This window comes from Zootoca vivipara, chromosome 12 (assembly GCF_965207765.1).
Source record: "Zootoca vivipara chromosome 12, rZooViv2.hap1.1, whole genome shotgun sequence".
NCBI lineage: Eukaryota > Metazoa > Chordata > Lepidosauria > Squamata > Lacertidae > Zootoca > Zootoca vivipara.
This window is the reverse complement of record NC_142595.1, coordinates 14,603,480-14,623,918: the sequence shown is the minus strand read 5'-3', so window position 1 is coordinate 14,623,918 and position 20,439 is coordinate 14,603,480. Positions and strand designations below refer to the sequence as shown.

Below are 20,439 nucleotides of genomic sequence, written 5' to 3'. Positions count from 1 at the left end.
CTTTTCTAATAATGGGCTCCCAAATTCTCAGACCATTCTGTGAAAACTGTGCCCCTAGACCTTGAGCATCAGGAAACAGATTTTTGGGAGGCTTTTGGTTACGCCAGCTTCGTAGAGGCAGAATATGTTTTTAGCCTGCATCACGTGGTCCCCAGTTGCAGCCGGCTCAGTGATCCGTGCTGGTGACAGCAACTTCAGGGTAGCTACGGGAGCTGCTGGCCATATCCTGTCAAGCTAGCATAGAGAAGATGCTGTGTTGAAACAAAGAATGCTTCTGACAAGGATACTCCATTTTGACTGCATCCCCATCTGCCCAGTATGGCCTTGGGTGACTTCTCCTCAAACAGAAACTGCAAGAAGGGTGCGGAAGTGAACATAGGTAAACAGGAAGCTGCCTTGCATAGAATCTGCCCATGCTGCCTGACTAGCTCTCAAGGGTATCTATCAGGCCAGGGGTCTTTCCCAGGCCTTCTTGAAGAGGCCAAGGATTGGAACTGCAACCTTATTCATGCAAAGCACATGCTCATACCTTCCAACATTTCTCTGATGAAAAGAGGGACATCCTATTCCATAATAATAACAAAATTATTATTTATACCATACCCATCTGACTGGGTTGCACCAACATATATAAAAATATAATAAAACATTAAACTTAAAAACCCCCAAAAACCTTTCCTATACAGGGCTGCCTTCAGATGTTTTCTAAAGGTTGCATAGTTACTTATCTCCTTGGCTCAGGGGTTGCATAACTCCATACCCACCAACATTTCTCCAATTAAAATAAGGACATCCTAAGGAAAAGAGGGACATTCCAGGATCAAATCAGAAACCGGGATGGCGTCTGTAAATCTGGGACTGTCTCTGGAAAATAGGGACACTTGGGAGGGTCTGCAATCCTCCATCATGGTTGTAAAAGTGCACTGGAACAGAGATCTGGAAATGTATTATCAGGCTCCAGAATAGTGGGGGGGGGGGTTAAAAAGTGAAAGGATCCTTGCACTACAAAATGTGGTTATGGCTTAGGTGACTTGAAAGATTATTAAATTCCAAGAATTTGTCTATGAACAGCCAGGATAGCTGCAAAGAAGCATTATACCTCTAAATACCAAAGGGGGGGGGTAGTGTTTCACAAAGCCTGCAGATTCTGCTTCTGGATTTCCACTGCTGGAGAAATGATGCTGAACCAACTGGACCTTTAGTCAGATACATCAGGACTCTTTCTATGCAAATTCCAGCAGAAGTACATAGCATCATTACTGGATCCCGGAGAGAAATGGCTCACAAGCTCGCAAACTGAAAAAGAAGAGTTTGAATGTATGTCTGCAAATATTTATATTGGTTTCATAGTACCATGGCAATGACCAGAGGAGGAATGAGTACTGGGAGAAGTAGAGAGAAAAGAAATGTCATGGTGTATCTGCAGTAGCACTACCAGACGCTTTCATTTGCCCCAGTTGCAACAGAACATGTTTCTCCCACATCTGTCTCTACAACCATAGCAGGCACTGTAACTCTCCAACAATCTGACTTCACCTCCAAAGGCACACTCCTCCATTGTCTCCCAAGACAGACAGATACCAACCACCTTACCATCTCCATGAGGAAGCTAGAAACTGACGTTCTGTGAGCAGAAAATCTCTTAAAGATAAGTTTCAGCACCTTTGCCAATCTATAATTCCCATGAACCTTGGAGAAGTCCACACTTCTGCTTTCCCCGTGCCTAGAAAGCATGGGTCCGAGCAGTTTTCTGTTTGCCCCACTGCTGTCCCCAGGAAAACACGCTTTTTAGCGCTGAATCAGAGCAAACATCAATCCATGAAAAACCTGATTGACATTTGCTCCAATTCAGCAGCAAAGGTGGGTTTTCCTCGGACAAAGAAGTGGGACAAGTGGAAGTCTAGATGAGCCCTTGTTGTTGTTGTTGTTTAGTCGTTTAGTCGTGTCCGACTCTTCGTGACCCCATGGACCAGAGCATGCCAGGCACTCCTGTCTTCCACTGCCTCCCGCAGTTTGGTCAAACTCACGTTCGTAGCTTCGAGAACACTGTCCAACCATCCTGTCCTCTGTCGTCCCCTTCTCCTAGTGCCCTCAATCTTTCCCAACATCAGGGTCTTTTTTGAGCCCTTAAACTGCTATAAAAATCAGTGCCAGTTTCTACTGAAAATATGCTGAGTGTAAGAAGAGTAAGTACCATTTTTAATGGGTTGGTCCAAAATTAGTTGCCCTTTCTGGGCTGATGACCAAGGTGAAGCCCCCACATTCCCAATTATTCTACAAAAAAAAGCAAGCACCACAAGGTTTTAGGTCTGAAACCAGGGGTCCTAACTGCAATCAACAGAGCAATCCTTACAAATAATGCTGGAAGCAAACCCTACTGAGTTTCCAAGGTGAGGGGTATAGGATTGCAGCCTCACATTCCACTGATAAGCTCCCCACTCAGAACAAGACAAGTAAGGTAGACAGAGCTTGGGATGCAGGATTTGGAGCACCTGGGTGGTGCCCCAGGATTCAAAGGAGATTAAGTGTCCTTGATAGGCCCAACACATTGCTAAAACCTTCAGCATTCACAGGAACCAATGGACCAAAAATTTGACTCATCTGTGCTGAAGAATGCATCTCTGTGACAGGTACATAATTTGGAACTCATCAGAAGAGGGGAGCAAGCTTAATCTTGACCCAGGGCAGGAAGAACTAAGAAACTCAAAAAGAGGAAAAAGGAAGAGGTAATTGTCCAATTCAAGCTCAGTCTCTTCTTACCCCTGCAGCAATGTTGGTCTCTGTTTCCACCAATTTGTTTTTGTGGGGATGGGGAGGCAAAGAGGGAGAGACTTTGCTTCATGAGAAAGTAAAAAAAGATACCCCCTTCCTTTCTTCCCTGGGTGAAAGATAGATACAGCTCCCATTCTGGGGAGGGTTTAATCTGTAAATTATAACTTTCTCAGTTTGTTACAGCCAAAAGAACTACTGGGTGGAAAGAGAAGGCAGAAGGCAGGCAGAAAGATACTTTGCAATGGCAACGGCAAAATACTTTGAGCAGGTTAGACGCCGTTTCTGTGCTGGATGGTTGACAGTCCAAAGGAATCAGTCATACAAGAGCCAAGCACTCAGATATTATCGCTCTTGTCTGGGGGTTGTTGTTGTTGATGATGATGATGATGATGATGATGATGATGATGAAGCTAAGTTATCTCTGTTATAAAGGAGATTGCTAGGAGCTAGTCAACAGATTTATGGAACACCTTTTCTCAGGATGCCTGTTGAGTGGCTGCAATTAGCAACCAGATGTTCATGTTGAAACATTTCCAATAGATATTCCCTTTGGGGTTTTAAGAAAAGGTGGAAACCCCACTAAGCTAAAATTGCTGTTGTTGTTGCTGCTGTTGCTGCTATTGTTGAGACTTCTGATCTAAATTTGTTAAGATAACTATTAAATGGATAACCTGACTCAACAATAAGGCTGTAAAAATCACATATATTTTAAAGCACCCGCACAAGAATCCTGAGAATTGTAGTTTACCCCTAACAGAACTACCGTTCCCAGCACCTTTAACAAACTACAGTTCCCAGAATTCTTGGGGTGGGGAGAATGTGCAAGCATGCTTTAAATATATGGTCTGCAAACAGCTGTAGGCTTAGGAAGAGCAATAGTGAAACATTGACAATTCTCTAAATAATATTAAATTTCTGGCAATATCAGCGATTCAAAGATTCTGAAGAAAATAGTTTTCTTTGAGATAACATTAGAAAGTTTTGAATATTATCCTTGCCTGGGAGATGATGTATAATGAAATGGGGGGGATGTTTAAAAGTACTTCCCCCCCCCAAAAAAAACCCCAGAGTCCTTTCTGTTGGGGATAATTCAGACTGAAATCCCCAGAAAGTTATTTATTTATGCAACTACTGAGGCTGGTGTTTTGTAAGCCCCCAAATGGAAAACTATATTGGGTATAGTAGGTTGCCTATGAAAGATGTAAATTTGTTCTTATATGCCACAACTGCAGCCAGAATATTATTAGCAAAGTATTGGAAGACACAGAAGATACCTACAGTGGAAGAATGGCAAATAAAGATGTTGGACTATATGGAACTTGCTGATCTGACCGGAAGACTACGCGACAGGGGAGAGGAGAAGACGGAAGAGGAATGGAAGAAATTTAGTATTATAAAAAATATTGTAGAATAGATGTATGAGCAGAATTATAAGCGATTGTGAAGTTGCAGGTTAAGAAAATAAGTGAGATATAATGGAAAATAGGTTAGAATATTATAATGAGTTGTAAAATTGAGAAAAGGATGTTGTAATTGTAATTAGGTTTGGAAAATAAGATATAGAATTTGCCTAGAATGTTATGCAATGAACCACTAGAAGGGGGACTCGGGGAAGTCCCCTACTAAAACGAGGGGGGGAAATGGAATCTATATGTGGTTATTGTTTTTTAATTTTTCCTTTTTAATTTTTCCTTTTTTATTATATGGATGTTATTCTTTTCTTTTTATAAAATTTAATAAAAATATTTTTTTAAAAAAAGAAAATAATTGTGTACAGCTGAAAATGCTGGCAGCATTAAGATAAATTCAACGGTGCAAATATGTTTTGATGGATGTAATAAACTGAAAACTGATTGGTATAGTTTTTGTAAAATATGCAGGGATTTAAGATATGTAAAATGAACCATGGAAAGAGAAGAAGGGAAGACACTGATATCTTAAGGATGTAAAATGAGTATTTGAAATTGTAAAAGAAAATTTAAGATATATATATATATCATCCTTGCCTGGACAGCAGGATTTATTCTCCTAGTCTCCTAAATCATCTCTTTAGGCAAGGTCATTTGATGCACAATGGCTAGGCAAAGCAGCTCAAAACTCATTTTCGCCAAACACCATCACATATGCTCCTAGTTACAACTTCATCTTTGTGGACTTTGCTGCAAAAATTACAGAAAATGCTGGAGGGTGAATATCTGGAAGCATGATTAATTCCAACAGTATTATGCAGAAAACAAAGTATAACAAGACAGAATAATTATGCTAATTGCCTAGATCTGCTGCTCCACAGAAGAAGTCTACCCAAATTGCTACAGGAGAGTTTCTGATTCAACGGGAGCAGAGAGTGGGGGACTGGTTGAGGAACGTAGGGCTGAATTTTAAGGTCCCAAGCCTTTGTTTCTTTCTCTCCCCAGCCCCCTTCTCACGGACTGAGCTGGTTGTGTGAGTGCACTCAGTCGCGTGTCCAGAGGCTGACATTCTGGGAAACCTCAGGAGGTAGAAAATATTCCTTCCACCTACAGCAGAAGTTTAGAATCATTGAATTTTAGAGGTGAAAGAAGCAATCTTGTCCAACCTCCTGCAATGCTGGAATCACAGTCACACTGCTTCATTTCCAATTGGTGCACATCCTGTAACTTCCTGCTGAAATGCCATGACTTTTCATGCCACAAATATTGGTGGGTGAGGGTAAAGGGGTTGTTCTGCTTTAGCTGCACTGTAGACCCTCTGGACAGCAATGTCGTGGTTACACTGGGGAAGCAACACAGAACAACTAATAAAACAGAATAATGAATCCACCTAGAACATGTTGCAGAATACACCTGCAATAAAATAGCAGTCTAAAGGGACTCTTCTTCAAGCATAATTATCAGTACATAGCTCGGTTACAAGTGAATAAAAATGTGTGCAGCAACTACTAACGTAACCTTGCAAACAGCCCGTTGCCAACACTGCATAAGCTTCTGACTTTGCAGATAGCCGTTTATTCTGCACTGCACATTTGGAAGGTTGAAAAAGCAAGATTACCTTCTCAGAATAAACTGTTGGGTGCAAAACACTGAGGGGAAAAAATGGTTTAACTGAAATAAGGTCAAGCAAAAATGTCATCTGGTATTGAAGAGCTAGATTATATAAATGACAGTTTTGTCTAATATTAAGAAGACTGTTTTTATGTACACTGCTTAGAGACGCAAAACATTGTGGTATAGAAATGTGTAACGTGAAAATAAATTTAAAAGTGCCCCTGAAAGGGGGGGGGGCAATGAATTTTTTTGCCTTCTTGGAGAAAGGGAACAGTCCATTATTAGATGTGGGAAAACAACAAGCAGGAATTGAGAATGTTTTAACATTACATGTACAATCAAAATATGTTGACAAAGAAAACAGATCTGGGACACTTTGATCAAATTCCATGCTAGTAACCTTTAAAATGTTTATTCTGCAATGCTGTGTACACTTACTTGAGAGTAATTCCCACTGGGTTCAGTGGGGCTTACTTTTGAAAAAAACTGCATAAGGGGATATGATAATTCATTAGGCTTTATGGCAAACCCTGAAATTTATATTAATCAGATAAAGTTTCAAGTCAGTTCAAGCCTTTCGCAAACACAAAATTAAGGAAACACAACCCTCTAATGTTTCCCACTGTATTTTTTTTTATAAAAAATCAACTTTCAATGCTGTTTTACATCTAAAGAATTTTTATTTTTATTTTTTGCCCTACTCAGTTTCAGAAAATGAATGTCTACAATTATGTCACACTCCTTTCTGGAAATGAGTAAGGAAACTGATAATACTGGGAGCCAAACTGACAACTCTCTTACATGATTAAAATGCATGGGCATGGGGGGGGGGACGACACATGCCCGATATGTTTCATGCCATCTTCACATCTTGTGATAGTGAACTGTGGAGAAGATATGGGATTGTGTATCTAAACATTATGTACTTGTGCATGCAACATGGCTTTCCTGCCCTCTTCACCCACTACAGCCCCTTTAAACTGGTCCCCAAAGCCACTCCTGGGGGTCGAGGGACTCTTAGGAAAGGCCTGTGAGAAAAGCTACAGCACAAGAGCAGAACCTCTCAAAAGCAAACAGGGCTCCCACTCATGGCAAGCTACCGCTATCTAATTTTCTCTGATTCTTTCCTTCCATTACAGCTCCTGAGGTTTCATCCAGGCCTGTTCTGAGCATCTCCTTTCCACTGGCCAGGGGCAGGCATTCTCATTCATATATATAGGAAAGGAGATGCTGAGAAAAGGCCTGCAAAAAGAGGCACCACTGTATCACTAGACTGATATACATTAAAATATATGGTTTTTTATTATTAATATTATTTTTTGAGCTGTCTGATTGCATTTAATTGAAATATCTCCTTAATATATGGTAAAATCTGTTCCTTTTTCCTTGATCTTGCTAAAGGAGGAGCTTCTTTGTTTCTTTAAAAAAAATAGCTTTATAAGCAATGACAATTTTTCAATCATTGCAATTCAGTGTATTTTCATATACTAGATATTACACACAAACACGATTCTGCTACCTTACTATTCTAACCAAAGAGTTCTTAAGCTTGTATACCAATGCAGCAAATTACTCTGGCCTGGTTAATGACACAGGGTTATCTACTTTCATTCATTTAGTGTGCATTTTGTATTAATTTGTTAAATGATGTCATTGGACCCTTGCTGCAGATTTCTCTAGCTTTCTTGAGAAAGGCTGATCAGATCAGCAGCATTATTTCAAACACGCATGCACCACTGGTCTAAACGCAAGGGCATCAATATCGCTTTCTACAATATGCTCCATACCTCTTCTGCTCTTTTAGCAACCACAGCGCAGCACATTGCAAACTTTTATATTTCGAAATGCCCCTATATAATCATCCCGATCAAAAGATCAGAAGAGCAGGAGACTGATGGATACTTCATACTGCTGTATCCATGATTGGTGTATGACCCAGGGGTGGCACATAGCTCTCTGCTGGGGAAAATATAGGTTTCCAGAGGCATCGTCAGATTGCTGAATTCATATCCCCTCCCCTCCGCCCGGCATCCTGTTCCTGTATTTGAACACTTAGCACAGCAAATCAGTGCTTGAAATTACGTTGTTATACATACAGGCTAGAGAAAAGGAATCCAAAGCTATTTTTCAATTTTTTAAAAAATTATAACAGAAAATTACTTTGTTTCTTGTGTGTGTGTGTGTGTGAGAGAGAGAGATAAAATACAGACCTTTTGTTCAATTGTAAGACTATCTTTTAAAATGCGTTCACCACAAATCATTCCCTCCCCACCAACAAAGGTCATTAATGCTGTATTGTGGTCTTTTTAAATAAGTTTTTAAAAATCTAATACGACAAAAAGGGAAATCCCCCCATTTTGGATTTGTCATTTCAGCAGGGGAAAATGTGAATTCCTCTCCCCCCCCCCCCGGGTATGTTGCAGGTTATGTTCTTTTATTTCCTTCAAAAGATCTGGGGTATATTGTTTTTCTGATACGCTTCCCGACAACAAGGGAGCAAAGAGGAAACCAAAGCAAACAGAACCTAGCAAATATTTCCAAGATATATTATCTCAGCAATGGTTCCTGCATCCCAGGAATATGAGGAAAGGCTGCTCCATGTGAGACAAGGGCGGGCGGCACGGATTACATTTCAGATTATTCGAGAAATTAAAGCGACCCATGCGAGACAGCTGACATGCAACGCTGCCAGTGAAAAATAGCGCCGTCCAAAAGGGCCCAGATGAAGAAGATGGTTGACTTTCTTGGGACTCGGTGACCTTATAAATAGGCACACACGTATACAACAACTGGACAGATCCGAGCAAAATGAGCACAGAGAGAGAGGGATTGGGGTGGGTGGGAGGAGAGAATTTTATTTCGCTTTCTCTATGTCACGTATATGCAATACACGTACACCCTTCAGAATGGCAACTGCCTCTCAAGACTAACAAGTATAGCAAGAAGATGGACCGAAATCTCATATCATGAAAGCCATATCAACCACACAAGCGAAAGCTAAAGGTGGTACTGGTGCAAAGACTGCTAAACAATCCCCTATTGGCACATGTATGGGGGAGAGAAATGTGCATTGCACCTCCTTAGAAGCTGCCCTTTCAGCAGTGCCTGCCTGGCCACCAAAAGCAGAGGAATCCAAAACGGACCCCAAGCTGTTTAATTGTGTTTTTGCCAGTGCTTTATCTCGTTCCCAGGTTTTTGTTGCGTGTCTGTGCACACACGCACATATATATGCACTAATCCATGCTGCGGAATTGCATTCCATCCCAAGCCAAGTAATCGATAAATAATTGCAATTACCATCACCAATGTATAACAGCCCTCACCTCAAAAAAAAAAAAAAGCCCAGAAAATGCCGCAAAATGCTCCGGAGCTGCAGAGAAAGCAAGAGAGCAAAGGGTAAACTGGTGGCTCTTGTCTGCTTTCGTTTTGATTTCTCTAGCACAGGACTAGAACCTGCGTTTAGCCAAACAAAAGCCCCACTCAAACCCTACTTGTAATCAAGATGTGGGGAAAGACAGAGAGCGTATGAATGTGTTTTTCACAGAAGAGGATTCTGGAAAACAAGGGTGCATCAAAAGTGACATAGCTCACTTTGTTTTATGAGGAAAGCATGTTATCAAATGGAGGGGCATAAAGGCAGTCAATGAATTCCTGTGCTCATCGCAGAATTCTTTTTGTCCGTGCTGGGGGGGAAAACAGATATTTCCCATATATTCCTCCTTAGATTTTTTTTATTTTTTAAAACTGAATTCATCCTAGATGAGGGGGAAATGGTCCATTTCTAAATCTGGCCTGGATTATTAAATTAATATTTGATCTTATTTTAGTTTAGAATCATGCATAAACGGCAGTTATTTTTAAAGATGCTGCACACATTTTTTTTGCAATTGAATCATTTCCTCACCCTCTTTAGAAAATGGGAAGAGGAATGATTGGGGCTAAGGCAGAGTGCAGAAAGGAAATAGGACAAGGATCCAAAATAGGGGGGGGGACGGGACGAAAAGGAAAATGGAAGAGAATGGATTCTGAAGATAGCGTCTAAGGTGCTCACAACATCACTTAGGACCAACGGAAACACCCACAAACATATGTGAGCTGCTTAATTTTTTCAGTTGATCTGAACATGCAGACTTGATCTAGCCAATATTTTCACCTGTACTCGGATCAAAACTCCACTGCGCCCTGCAATGAATCGCCTTGCAAAAGGCTTTTTAAGGATCTGGCAATTTGCCATCAAAAGTGATGCAGGAACATTCACAAAAGTGATACAAGAAGACAGCCGCCACCGTCCGTGGGAAAGTCAACTTGGGTTGCCCTTAACATGTAAAGGATGGCTGCGTGAAATGCACAAAAGCTAGGCTCAAGGAGAGCATACGCATCTTAGAAGTGGAGAACGCCTAGACTTTGCCAAACAGTTCAGGGAAAGGTGCTCATTTGCGTATAACAGCCAATATCCTTCCACTTCTTTTGCCTAGGACCCTTAGACAGTGCAGAGTTACACACCTTGATTTAGATTCAACTACAACAATGTCCTGGTTTCAAAAAAAACTCCGATGATAGCTCTCTCCGCAGCCGGCTAAAAAACCTCCACCCTCTCTGCCTACAGGATGCCACTTAAACCTTTCCTAAGGCTACTCCAGGACTCTCTTGAGCCTTTTTTTTTTTTGGCCTTGTATAAACCCCCCCACTCTGGCGGCAATAAGGTGAAGCAGGTGAGGGGATCTATGCCCTCCTGGGCTGCCAAAACCTCTACAATCACAACAACTCACACACGCGCACACACCGGGGAAAGAAAAAAACACTCACCTCCTAAATTAACACGCCACTGTTTTCCATTGGGATGGCGGGGTTGGAAAAGGAGGAGGAGAGGGGACAGAGACACATGCAATTCGCACAGTTTTCATCCAAAGTAGGAGGCGGTGAGAAGAAAGTTGCGCGGCACTCACCTAGCAGCATCGCAACGGGGCTTGGAGAGCTGGCCGCTTCTTCGGGTTTGCCAAAGCGCCGCTGTGTGCTGCTTCTTCCCCGAGACGCGCGCCGCGCAACTGCTGCGCCAGCGCGCCGCCACCACCCCCCCCCCTGCGCGCGCCGCCCCCCGCCGACCACTGCCTCCCCCTTGAGCCGATACACTTACACCTCAATTAAAAGCTTAACGCTCGGCTGATCAGTGCCCTAAAGGAGGGAACGGCAGCCACGCTTTCCCAGTTGCTGGCCCAAGCAGGACAGATGGAAAAATTAGCCTCCGTGACTGCTCTCAGCCAGAGGTCCGCGCAAACAAAGATGAGGTATTAACATCGAAATTGGGTGGTGATGGTGGGGGAAGCGTGCGGGAGGGGGGCGGGAGATGAAAGAGGAAGGGGGGCAGAAAACACCCCCCCCCCACACACACACACTCTTTTAGCTTCTTTGAAAGCCGAAAGAACACAGGCAGTATTCTTTCGCCACTAAAACAAACCTGGCTAAGAAACACTGCCAAAAGCAAAAAAAAAAAAAAAAAACCCAACAACTTTCAGCCGCACACACGCACACTCCCACTCAAAATACTTCATATGTCCTTGTGATTTTTTTTTAAAGCATTCACTGGCACTTCAGTTCAACTGGACACCAGTTAACAGCTGTTGATGGCCTTCCTTCCCCATCTGAAAGCTCAACTTGCTCATCCTTTTGTTGTTGTTTTAATGACTGGAGATCATGTGGCAATGAGTTCCGCTGCGTAATTGGGCAGCAGTGCCTTTGAGCCAATGGCCCACGTGAGAACTGATGACATCCCATGGAGTAACCAAATGTCTATTCAGCCATGGGCTTCGTGGGTGGCCTTGGGGATGTTTCGCCCACACCTGGAACCTCATTTCTCTCTCAATTTGTAAAATGGAAATACTGAAGAGTTTGGAGAACTAAAAAGCCCCCACAATATTTTGTGATATTTTGGTTAGCCTAATATGCTCTAATATGGGCTTTGGAGCCTCTCACAGGGTTGATCCAAGGATGAATGAGAGGCGAGCCCAAGAGCACTTTGCACATTCAATGTTGTATGAAATTATGTAATTTCAGGTCACAACAGTCAATGGACTGTTGTTTGAAAATGTAACCAAGCAGCGAGTCAACTTGCAAGTGGAGTTTTAGATTTGGTAGAATAAGATCTGGGTTCAAATCTCTGCTCTGCCTTAATGCTCACTGAGGTCACATTTACATCACGTTTAAAGCACATGGTTTCTGCCAAAGACTATTGGGAGCAGTAGTTTACTCCCCCAGCCCCCACAGAACTGCAGTTCTCAGCACCCTTAAAACACTAAAGTTCCCAGGATTATTTGTGGAACCATGTACTGTATTTTAAATGGATGGTATGGATGCAAATTCAGCTACCTTGGGTAAATCACTGTAACCTCACACCTGTTAGGATTATAGGGGATATCCCTCAGTTACGAGGTTCTAGTTTTGCACCACTCCTAATGGTGTTGCCAAATCCACCCCTTTATTTTTTTTCACGGAGAAACAAAGGGCTGCCATTTTCTCCTACTGCACTTCGGGTAAAAATCTGCTGAGTCCTCAGGGCGGCCTACACAGAGAGAGACTACTCTTGTGCAAGAATAGACAGAAACAGAATCATAGTTGGAAGGGACTCTGATGATCACCTAGTAGTCCAACCCCTTGCAATGCAGGAATATGCACTTGTCCCATACAGGGATTGAACCTGCAACCTTGGCATTATCAGCACCATGCTCTAACCAACTGAGCTATCCAGCTCATGCTGTGGTGTCTCTGCAACATGGAGGTCCTTCTTAGCCACCCACACAGTTCTCATCATGATTCCAACGTGTTATCCTATATAATAATATGCAAGTGTCTCTGCGTCCAGTATTCCCTGTGTCCCTGTGTCCACGCTACTGTGCATGTGCCCCACGAACACAGGGATTGGACGCAGAGACAGTTGCTCGCGCGCCCAGGACACTCTCGTGGAAACTGGCTCTTGTCGAGGCTCCACAGCCAGGTCCCGCCATGCCGAGCCTCACATGCCCACCGCTGCCGCACTCCTTCCCCGCCCACCTGCGTTAGCAGCCGCTGCGGCGGGAAGAGTTTGCGGCTCTTTCCCCACACCTCCGCCTCTCTTTTCTCGGCCGGCTCCCTCAAGCACCGGCGCTGCCATTGCGGCCGCAGGGAACTCCGGCACTGCCAGGCAGGAGCCCCGCCTCACGTGAGGGGAGCCTTTGCCTCAGAGGGGAAAGGCGGGAAGAAAAAACGCAAAGAAGGAAAGAGGGCTCCGCACGGTGGAGGAGGAGAAGGAGGAGAGGGTAAGGAAGTGTGCGGGGGTATCTTCCTTCCTTCTCTCTCTCTCTCCCCCCCTCTCTCTTTCTGCGTCTCCCTTCAGCTGCGCCTCAGTCCCAGAGGCGGGGAGCCGGAGTCGTCCCCCTCGCTCGGTCATGGCTGGCGGCCCGCCCTGCTCCTCGCTGCACCCCACCGGGCAGGTCTACTCGGGAGGAAGCGGGCTTCAGAAGGCTGCCTCCCCTTCTTCTCCCAGACGCAGCAGCCAAGCGCAGAGAGGGAGGGAAGGCTGCGGCCCCGCCACTCCTCACATGTTCTAGCGCCCGTTTACTGAACGGGCTGAATGACACTAGTATAGAATAAATGACAAAAGGAATGTTTTTTTTAAACACGCAGCATCATAAGGCCTGCTCTGTTAAAAGGTGTAATAGTAGCAGGTTTGTGGATGGGGAGGTGGAGCAGTGTTAACACGGGCCTTTAACAGTAACCTGACATGGACAGGTAAACCTTTCCCCAACCATCGGCCTGTCTCCATGCCAGGAAAAGCATCACCTGCTATATCAGGATGGTGGTACTAAAAGCCAAAGTGTGACTAAAGGTGCTGTGTCCAAGCTTTGCCAGCAAACCTTGCCCTGTAGCAACCTGCTTGGAACAGTCCTACCAGTGGGGCGAGGAAACTGGAAACATATCAAGATGCTAAACCTATCAAGAGACCTAAATATGTATGGCGTCTGGTTGGGTTGTGCGTGTTTCTGTTGAGTATCATTGAAGAGTCCATAAGCATCTTGCATATGGTTCTTTTATTTTAACTGCTGCTCAGAAATACCTGCTGCAAAGTCCCTGCTGTCTGTCCGCCTGCCCGCATACTTTCTTAAGACCTCTTTAACAAATCTGGAGGAGACTGACTGACCGATCCATTCCGGAGAGGGGGAAAAGTAATTTGGGTAGACCTAATTCTTGGGTCAACCAAGATCACTAGCTTCCCCAAGCAAATTTTCTTCGCTTAGTCATTCCAGGGGCCATAGGAAGGGGAGCAGGTTGATCGAGAAGAAGATTAGGACCCAAATTAATATAGCTGAAAGAAATGTCTCTCTTCCTCTCCCCGCTCTCCCCCCTCCCCGCCTTTTGCTGGCTCTGTAACCGGAGAATCAGCAATCAGAATAAAGACTCAGGTGTTGAACCAGGGTGGGGGCAGGGAGAGGGAGATATGCTATCTTTCATCAAGGAAAGGCCAAGGAGCCAGCCTCTGCTTTCTAACAGTGGATACAAACTTATGCACAGCATTGCTGTTTTGGAAAGGAAAGAGAAAAGGCTGCAGACAGAGAAAATATAGTGTAGAAATCAAGAGGTCTGGCCCTGTCTTTCATTCTCACATGCTCCGCATTCTGATTCAGAAACACTATCCCCATGCTAAATATTAAAGCTGTCAATCAAATCAATTAAGTGCTTTACAGCGCAATGCTAACCATGCCTACTCAGAAGTAAACGGTACGAGGCTTAGTCCCAGGTATGTGGAGCATTTGAGTCCCACAATGCTTGTACACAGCAGACCCCACAGTAGAGGCATTCCTTAGCTGCTACCGTGTGGCTGTGTGGCGTCACCTCTACCAATGAAACGCAGTTCCTGGATGAGGGATGACCCTGGCGCTGCAGAACGGAACAGGGTCCTAGTGCCTCTGAAGGGCACTTGAGGCACCAAGCCCCTGCTCTGCCTCGCTTACCTCCCTGCTCTCCCCTGAGCGGTGCAGCTGGCGGGCATGCAGGAGGGAAAGAGGAGGCCGCCGTGCAACTCTCCCACTTGCTGGGGCACCCTGAGCATCCAGCGCCCTGGCGCAACGCGCCAGTAAACCCAAAGGGAAAGACGGGCCTGACTGCAATCCTGTACAAGCTTACCTTGAGGTAAGATTCATTGTCTACAGTGGGACTTAATTCCAAGTAAGCATGCTCAGGGAGGACAGTGTTGCGCAGAGTTAATAACCTAATCTAACCAATCAGTTGAACATGCTTCTGCGAACGGATCTGCTGTACCCAGGGCTTCAAAGAGTTCTGTACAGCACAACTGGGAAAAGGGAGCATCAGAGAGGGCACAAAACGCTAAGGGAATTCTTGACAGCTTTCAATCTTGAGGGTTAAGAAGTGCAAAACCTATTGAACAAAAATGCAATGTTTGATAGCAAACAAACACACTTTGAAATCCCATTTTTCCTTTTTCCTTTGCTGTTTAAAAAAAATCTGCTTAGATTTAAAATACATATGAGCATAAGCAAAGAAAGCTCTGCTCTCAGATTTTTTTTGGGGGGAGGGCTTTCTTTTTAAATAGAAGCATTGACTTCTCTGTTATCAGATGAAAACCACTGGTCCATCCAGTGTCCCCTTCCCCTAATCATGCAGCCGCCCAACCAGCTAACGGATGTGGATGCAGAACAGGTTGCTGAAAGGCAAACATTCCTTGGCTATGAATGAATTACCTGTGCTGTTAAGACAGGGGCAACCTGCAAGAAGTCAGGCACGACCAGTCTCTAGCTCAGTGAGAATGTCTATTCTATATTCTGCTTTCTATTATTAATTGGCATGATGGACTCCTCCCCCACTACAGTTGTAAAGCTAGCATACATATCAAAGCTACGATTTATCACCAGCTTCTGCTGTTGTGAATGGTCCCTGTGGTTAACTTGTATACATTTGAGCTTTGTATAAAAATGTCACAGACCTACTGTGTCTCTTGTTTTTCTTTTGATGCTACTGTTTCAGAACTCACACTCTCCATACACAGTCGTACCTTGGAAGTCGAACGGAATCCGTTCCGGAAGTCCGTTCGACTTCCAAAACGTTTGGAAACCAAAGCATGGCTTCTGATTGGTTTGCGGGGTTCGGGTGCCAAAACGTTTGAGGATTAAGCTGTTCGAAAACCAAGGCACGACCTGTATGTATTCTTATTTATTGTTACTATTTATTAAATTTGCATACTGCCCTTCATCCGCAGATCTCAGCATAAAAGTACAAGGCAAAAAGCACAAAATAAATAGTCACAATAAGAATGAAAACAAACCAATAATCCCCCTACACACACACACACACACACACACACACAATAGAATCATAGAGTTGGAAGGGACCCCATGGGTCCAACCCCCTGCAGTGCAGAAATCTCAGCTAAAGCATCCATAGCAGGTGGCCATCCAACCTCTGCTTTTAAACCTCCAAGGAAGGAGAGTTCACAACCTCCCAAGGGAGACCTTTCCACCATTGAACAGTTACAGTATATTGTAATATTAATATTATATATATTACTATATTTATATAGTATATTATATATATATATATATATTTATATAGTATATATTATATATATTACTAGATTTATATAGTATCTGTCTAGTATCCTAGACAGCATCTTAAAAAGCAGAGACATCACCTTGCCGACAAAGGTCCGTATAGTTAAAGCTATGGTTTTCCCAGTAGTGATGTATGGAAGTGAGAGCTGGACCATAAAGAAGGCTGATCGCCGAAGAATTGATGCTTTTGAATTATGGTGCTGGAGGAGACTCTTGAGAGTCCCATGGACTGCAAGAAGATCAAACCTATCCATTCTGAAGGAAATCAGCCGTGAGTGCTCACTGGAAGGACAGATCGTGAAGCTGAGGCTCCAATACTTTGGCCACCTCATGAGAAGAGAAGACTCCCTGGAAAAGACCCTGATGTTGGGAAAGATGGAGGGCACTAGGAGAAGGGGATGACAGAGGACAAGATGGTTGGACAGTGTTCTCGAAGCTACGAACATGAGTTTGACCAAACTGCGGGAGGCAGTGGAAGACAGGAGTGCCTGGTGTGCTCTGGTCCATGGGGTCATGAAGAGTCGGACACGACTAAACGACTAAACAACAACATATTTATATTATATTAATACACACACACACACACACACACACACACACACTTATGTATGTATCTGCCCAACTGAGAGCAACAATCTGTGTATCTGATGACATAGACTCCAGCCCACAAAAGTTTGTTTGACAATAAATCATTTTTTTGGTTGCTTCCATAGTCCGGCTCTTTAATCCAGTGGGTGGATACATTGCTTTCCCACAATTCTCTGGAAGCAGAACTGAAACAGAGGGTTCCACACAAGCACTTAATACAATAGCGGTCACAATCCAGCAATAGCCTTTCCCTGTGGCTAGAACCCTCCTTGGTTTACCCACAAGTTTCATTCAGCATCCCTGCAACAACAATCAGAAGTTCTATCCTCATAGGTATAGCCAGTTTTATTGCTTCCAAATGAACACGGCTGGTGGATTTGTGATGAATATCTGCTTACTTACCCCTTGAATAGAGTCTAGGTTTTGCCCTTAAATTGGTAATTTTTTGTTCCTGCAATTGAGGGTGGGGAGGGACTTTCCTCAAATTCTTTTATTTCCATTGCTTGTAACGAAATAGTACTATTGCTATTTACCCTGTTTCTCATATTTTAAGACATACTCATAATATAAGCCATAGCAGGATTTTTAAGCATTCAAGGAATATAAGCCATACCCCGAAAATAAGATATAGTGATAGGCGCAGCAGCAATGCCGGCTGCAGCAGGAGGAGGAGAAAAAAAATAAGACATCCCTTGAAAATAAGCCATAGTGTGTTTTTTTGAGGAAAAAATAAATATAAGACGTGTCTTATAATATGAGAAACACGGTATAAGCAAACAAACAACGAGGAAACTGCCCTCTGTGGCAGCAGAAACTGACATTAGGGCAAAAGAGACAGCAGGGGCATCTTACATATAGAGACTAGTGGTGCGGGCACCAAGTTCTGGAGGGCGCCAGGGAAAAGGCAGAGGCTGGACACGGTGCGCACCAGCTCGCCCCCCTCGCCTGCCTCTGCCATGCCGCACCGAAGCATCGCCGCGTCCGGAGCCTCCATCTGCCGTGGCCACTGTGGCACAAAGCGGCCAGCTGAGCCGGGAGGCGCCATGTCCAGCATCCACCTCTTCCCTGCCGGAGGAGCCGCCCTCCAGCCGCTGCCCCCTCCTCCAGCCCTGCTGGCAGCGCCGTCCTCCCTAAAAATACTCTGGGAAACGGGTGCGGGGGGTACTGGAGGGAGCTTTGCACCACGGCGCCAGATATGCTTAAGACAGCCATGACAGACAGCTCAGTCAGCAGAGAAATGCTTTCCTAACTGTGTCTTGCGACACGTTAAAGTGTGCTGGCTGCAGCGTGTAGGTATGTCGTGAGAATGTTCCTTGCGCTCCTCCCGGGGCTGAGAAGGAATGAGTTTAACCTCCGGTTTGCTAGTAAAACTGAATTACTGTGTCGCAAAAGGATGCACGTCTAAAAAGCGTGTCACTAAAAGTTTGGAAAGCTCTGCAATAGAGCATGAGACTCTTAATCTCAGGGCTGTGGGTTCGAGCCCCATCTTGGGCAAAGACATCCTGCACTGCAGGGGGTTGGACTAGATGACCCATGGTCCCTTCCAACTTTGCAATTATATGATTTTATGAATAAAACCACTAATTTCCCTAACAGTGCTCATCTGGAACCAGCTGTTTTTGTCAAGAAGGAGAAACAGACTGAATTGAGGAGTGTTCAATAGCCATAATAGTGCTGTCCTTTCTACACTAGACGGCTGATGTTGCAGTTTTGTTTTATTATGTACAAAACAATGCTTAAGTAATCAAGAAGCTGGGGTGGCTGGGACGCAGGAGGACAACTCCAGACTGTAACAAAAAATACTGGACTGCAACGGCTTGACAATATTGTCTGGATGCTCTGTAAAAAGTGAGTTAACAAAGGATGATTGTTTCAGAGAAAAGGGCTGGTCTGGAAGCAACTGAAAAGCCACAGTGCTCTTGGCTGTTTTTGTTGCAACGAACACAACTACTAATTGGGGATTTGCTCTCTATTCAAAACAGAGTTAATGGTAATATGAACATCCCAATTATAAAGTAAGGTGGACGTTTCTACCCTCCTCCTATTTTTTAAGGCTCCTTTCTTCACCATATAGTTTTCTATCATTCTGATCAAATTTGTTGAACGTATCCCCTTCCTAAAGGCATTTCCTAGTGTGCATTTCTTGGGAAGAAAGCAGGGAGCTTGCCTGTTCCTCAACTCCATGTGTGTTCCATTAATATGGAGGCAATGTCTTCCACCCCAAAGGCCGTGAGATGAGCCCTGGCTGCATTTCACACAGTGACAATGCTATACAAATGATAAAATAGTAATAAGCATCCATAAAAAGAACTCCACTCAGGTATGTGCAAGTGTAGAGGCAACTAGAGCCTTGCATGGTAACACTGGTGCAGAGAGCAAGTCATAATTTAATCCAGGTTAACAGCTACAAAACGTGATCCGTACACAAACAAGCCCCTCCAGAAAAGGCCCTCTCCTCTATTCCTCACTGAGACACCAAGTTGAGATGCCGCCTTCATATCCACACAGCAAGACAAACTGCTCTGATCTAAGTGTGTGTAATTAGCACTCATTATAATCACACTAGCCCTTAACAGGTATCAAGGGTCAGTTAAGCAAGGGGCTTTTTAATCCATTGCATTTCAATGGTATCTGCTCTGCTGAACAGGTTGGCATGGAAACCGCTCGGGATGATAACCGATTTCCATTCCATTAGCTAGGCAAGGAATAGACTGCTCCCCCAAAGCACTTCTCTATGGTCTGTAGATTCTTAATAGATTCCTAAGCAAACGGATGACAGTGTTCTTTTCTTCTTCTTCAAACAGAGGGTTCTAGTCCTCATGATCCTAGGAGAAAATGAATGTCTGGGTGTGAGAGAGAAATGTTCTCCCTAACAAAAAACAGTTTTTATTATGTTCTTTATTAAGTGGAATACATCCACTATCTATAATCTGTTGGTTTTTTAAATTCCACACTGAAATCTGGTACCTCAGGTGCTTCTAATTGGTCTTCTTCCCTCCTTTCCTCTGGACCATCATGGACTGCTACAATTAAAGACAGGACGCCAGGCAATGTGGAGTTTTGCCCAAAACAAAATTTCCCTTGTTAAGCATGTACACATCCGAAGCAGCTACACACCGATTCCTTTGCATGTATGCTCACGACAAACTGGCGGATCATGGCTTGTCTGGCAGCTTCTGACTGTTTTTGAAGCCAGGCGCTATTCTCCTATTTTTAGATGTTCCTGCCTGTGTGTCACAGAGAGCTCACCTGTGTTTGATGGCATGGCCTACAGAGATGGGGGGCTGAGTTAACAAAGACCCCTTAAGGGACCACGCTTTCAATTCCACAAGGGTGATCTGTTTTTTTCCCTTTCATCTACCAGTTGCATCTCTGTGGCTTCTAACATGACATGCCCAGTTCTGGAAGTATTCTCCCCTTACGTCAATCTGTTCGGCTCCCCTGCGTCAGTCCCTTTTCAG

At 44.1% G+C, this 20,439-nt stretch overlaps 1 protein-coding gene across 4 annotated transcripts in view; it reads right to left on the bottom strand.

Annotated features, from left to right (window-relative positions):
• ZNF385C (zinc finger protein 385C) overlaps positions 1 to 20,439 on the bottom strand; it is a 159,036-nt gene that overhangs the window by 51,833 nt on the left and 86,764 nt on the right. The window contains exon 1 of one of the 4 annotated variants that reach the window (XM_088655110.1): positions 10,742 to 10,847. The exons of the other annotated variants lie outside the window; for them this stretch is intronic. Within the exon in view, the coding sequence (XP_088511236.1) occupies positions 10,742 to 10,751 (10 nt within the window). The 5' untranslated portion in view covers positions 10,752 to 10,847. Of the gene's footprint in view, positions 1 to 10,741; positions 10,848 to 20,439 lie in introns of those variants that run through there. 4 annotated transcript variants of the gene reach the window in all.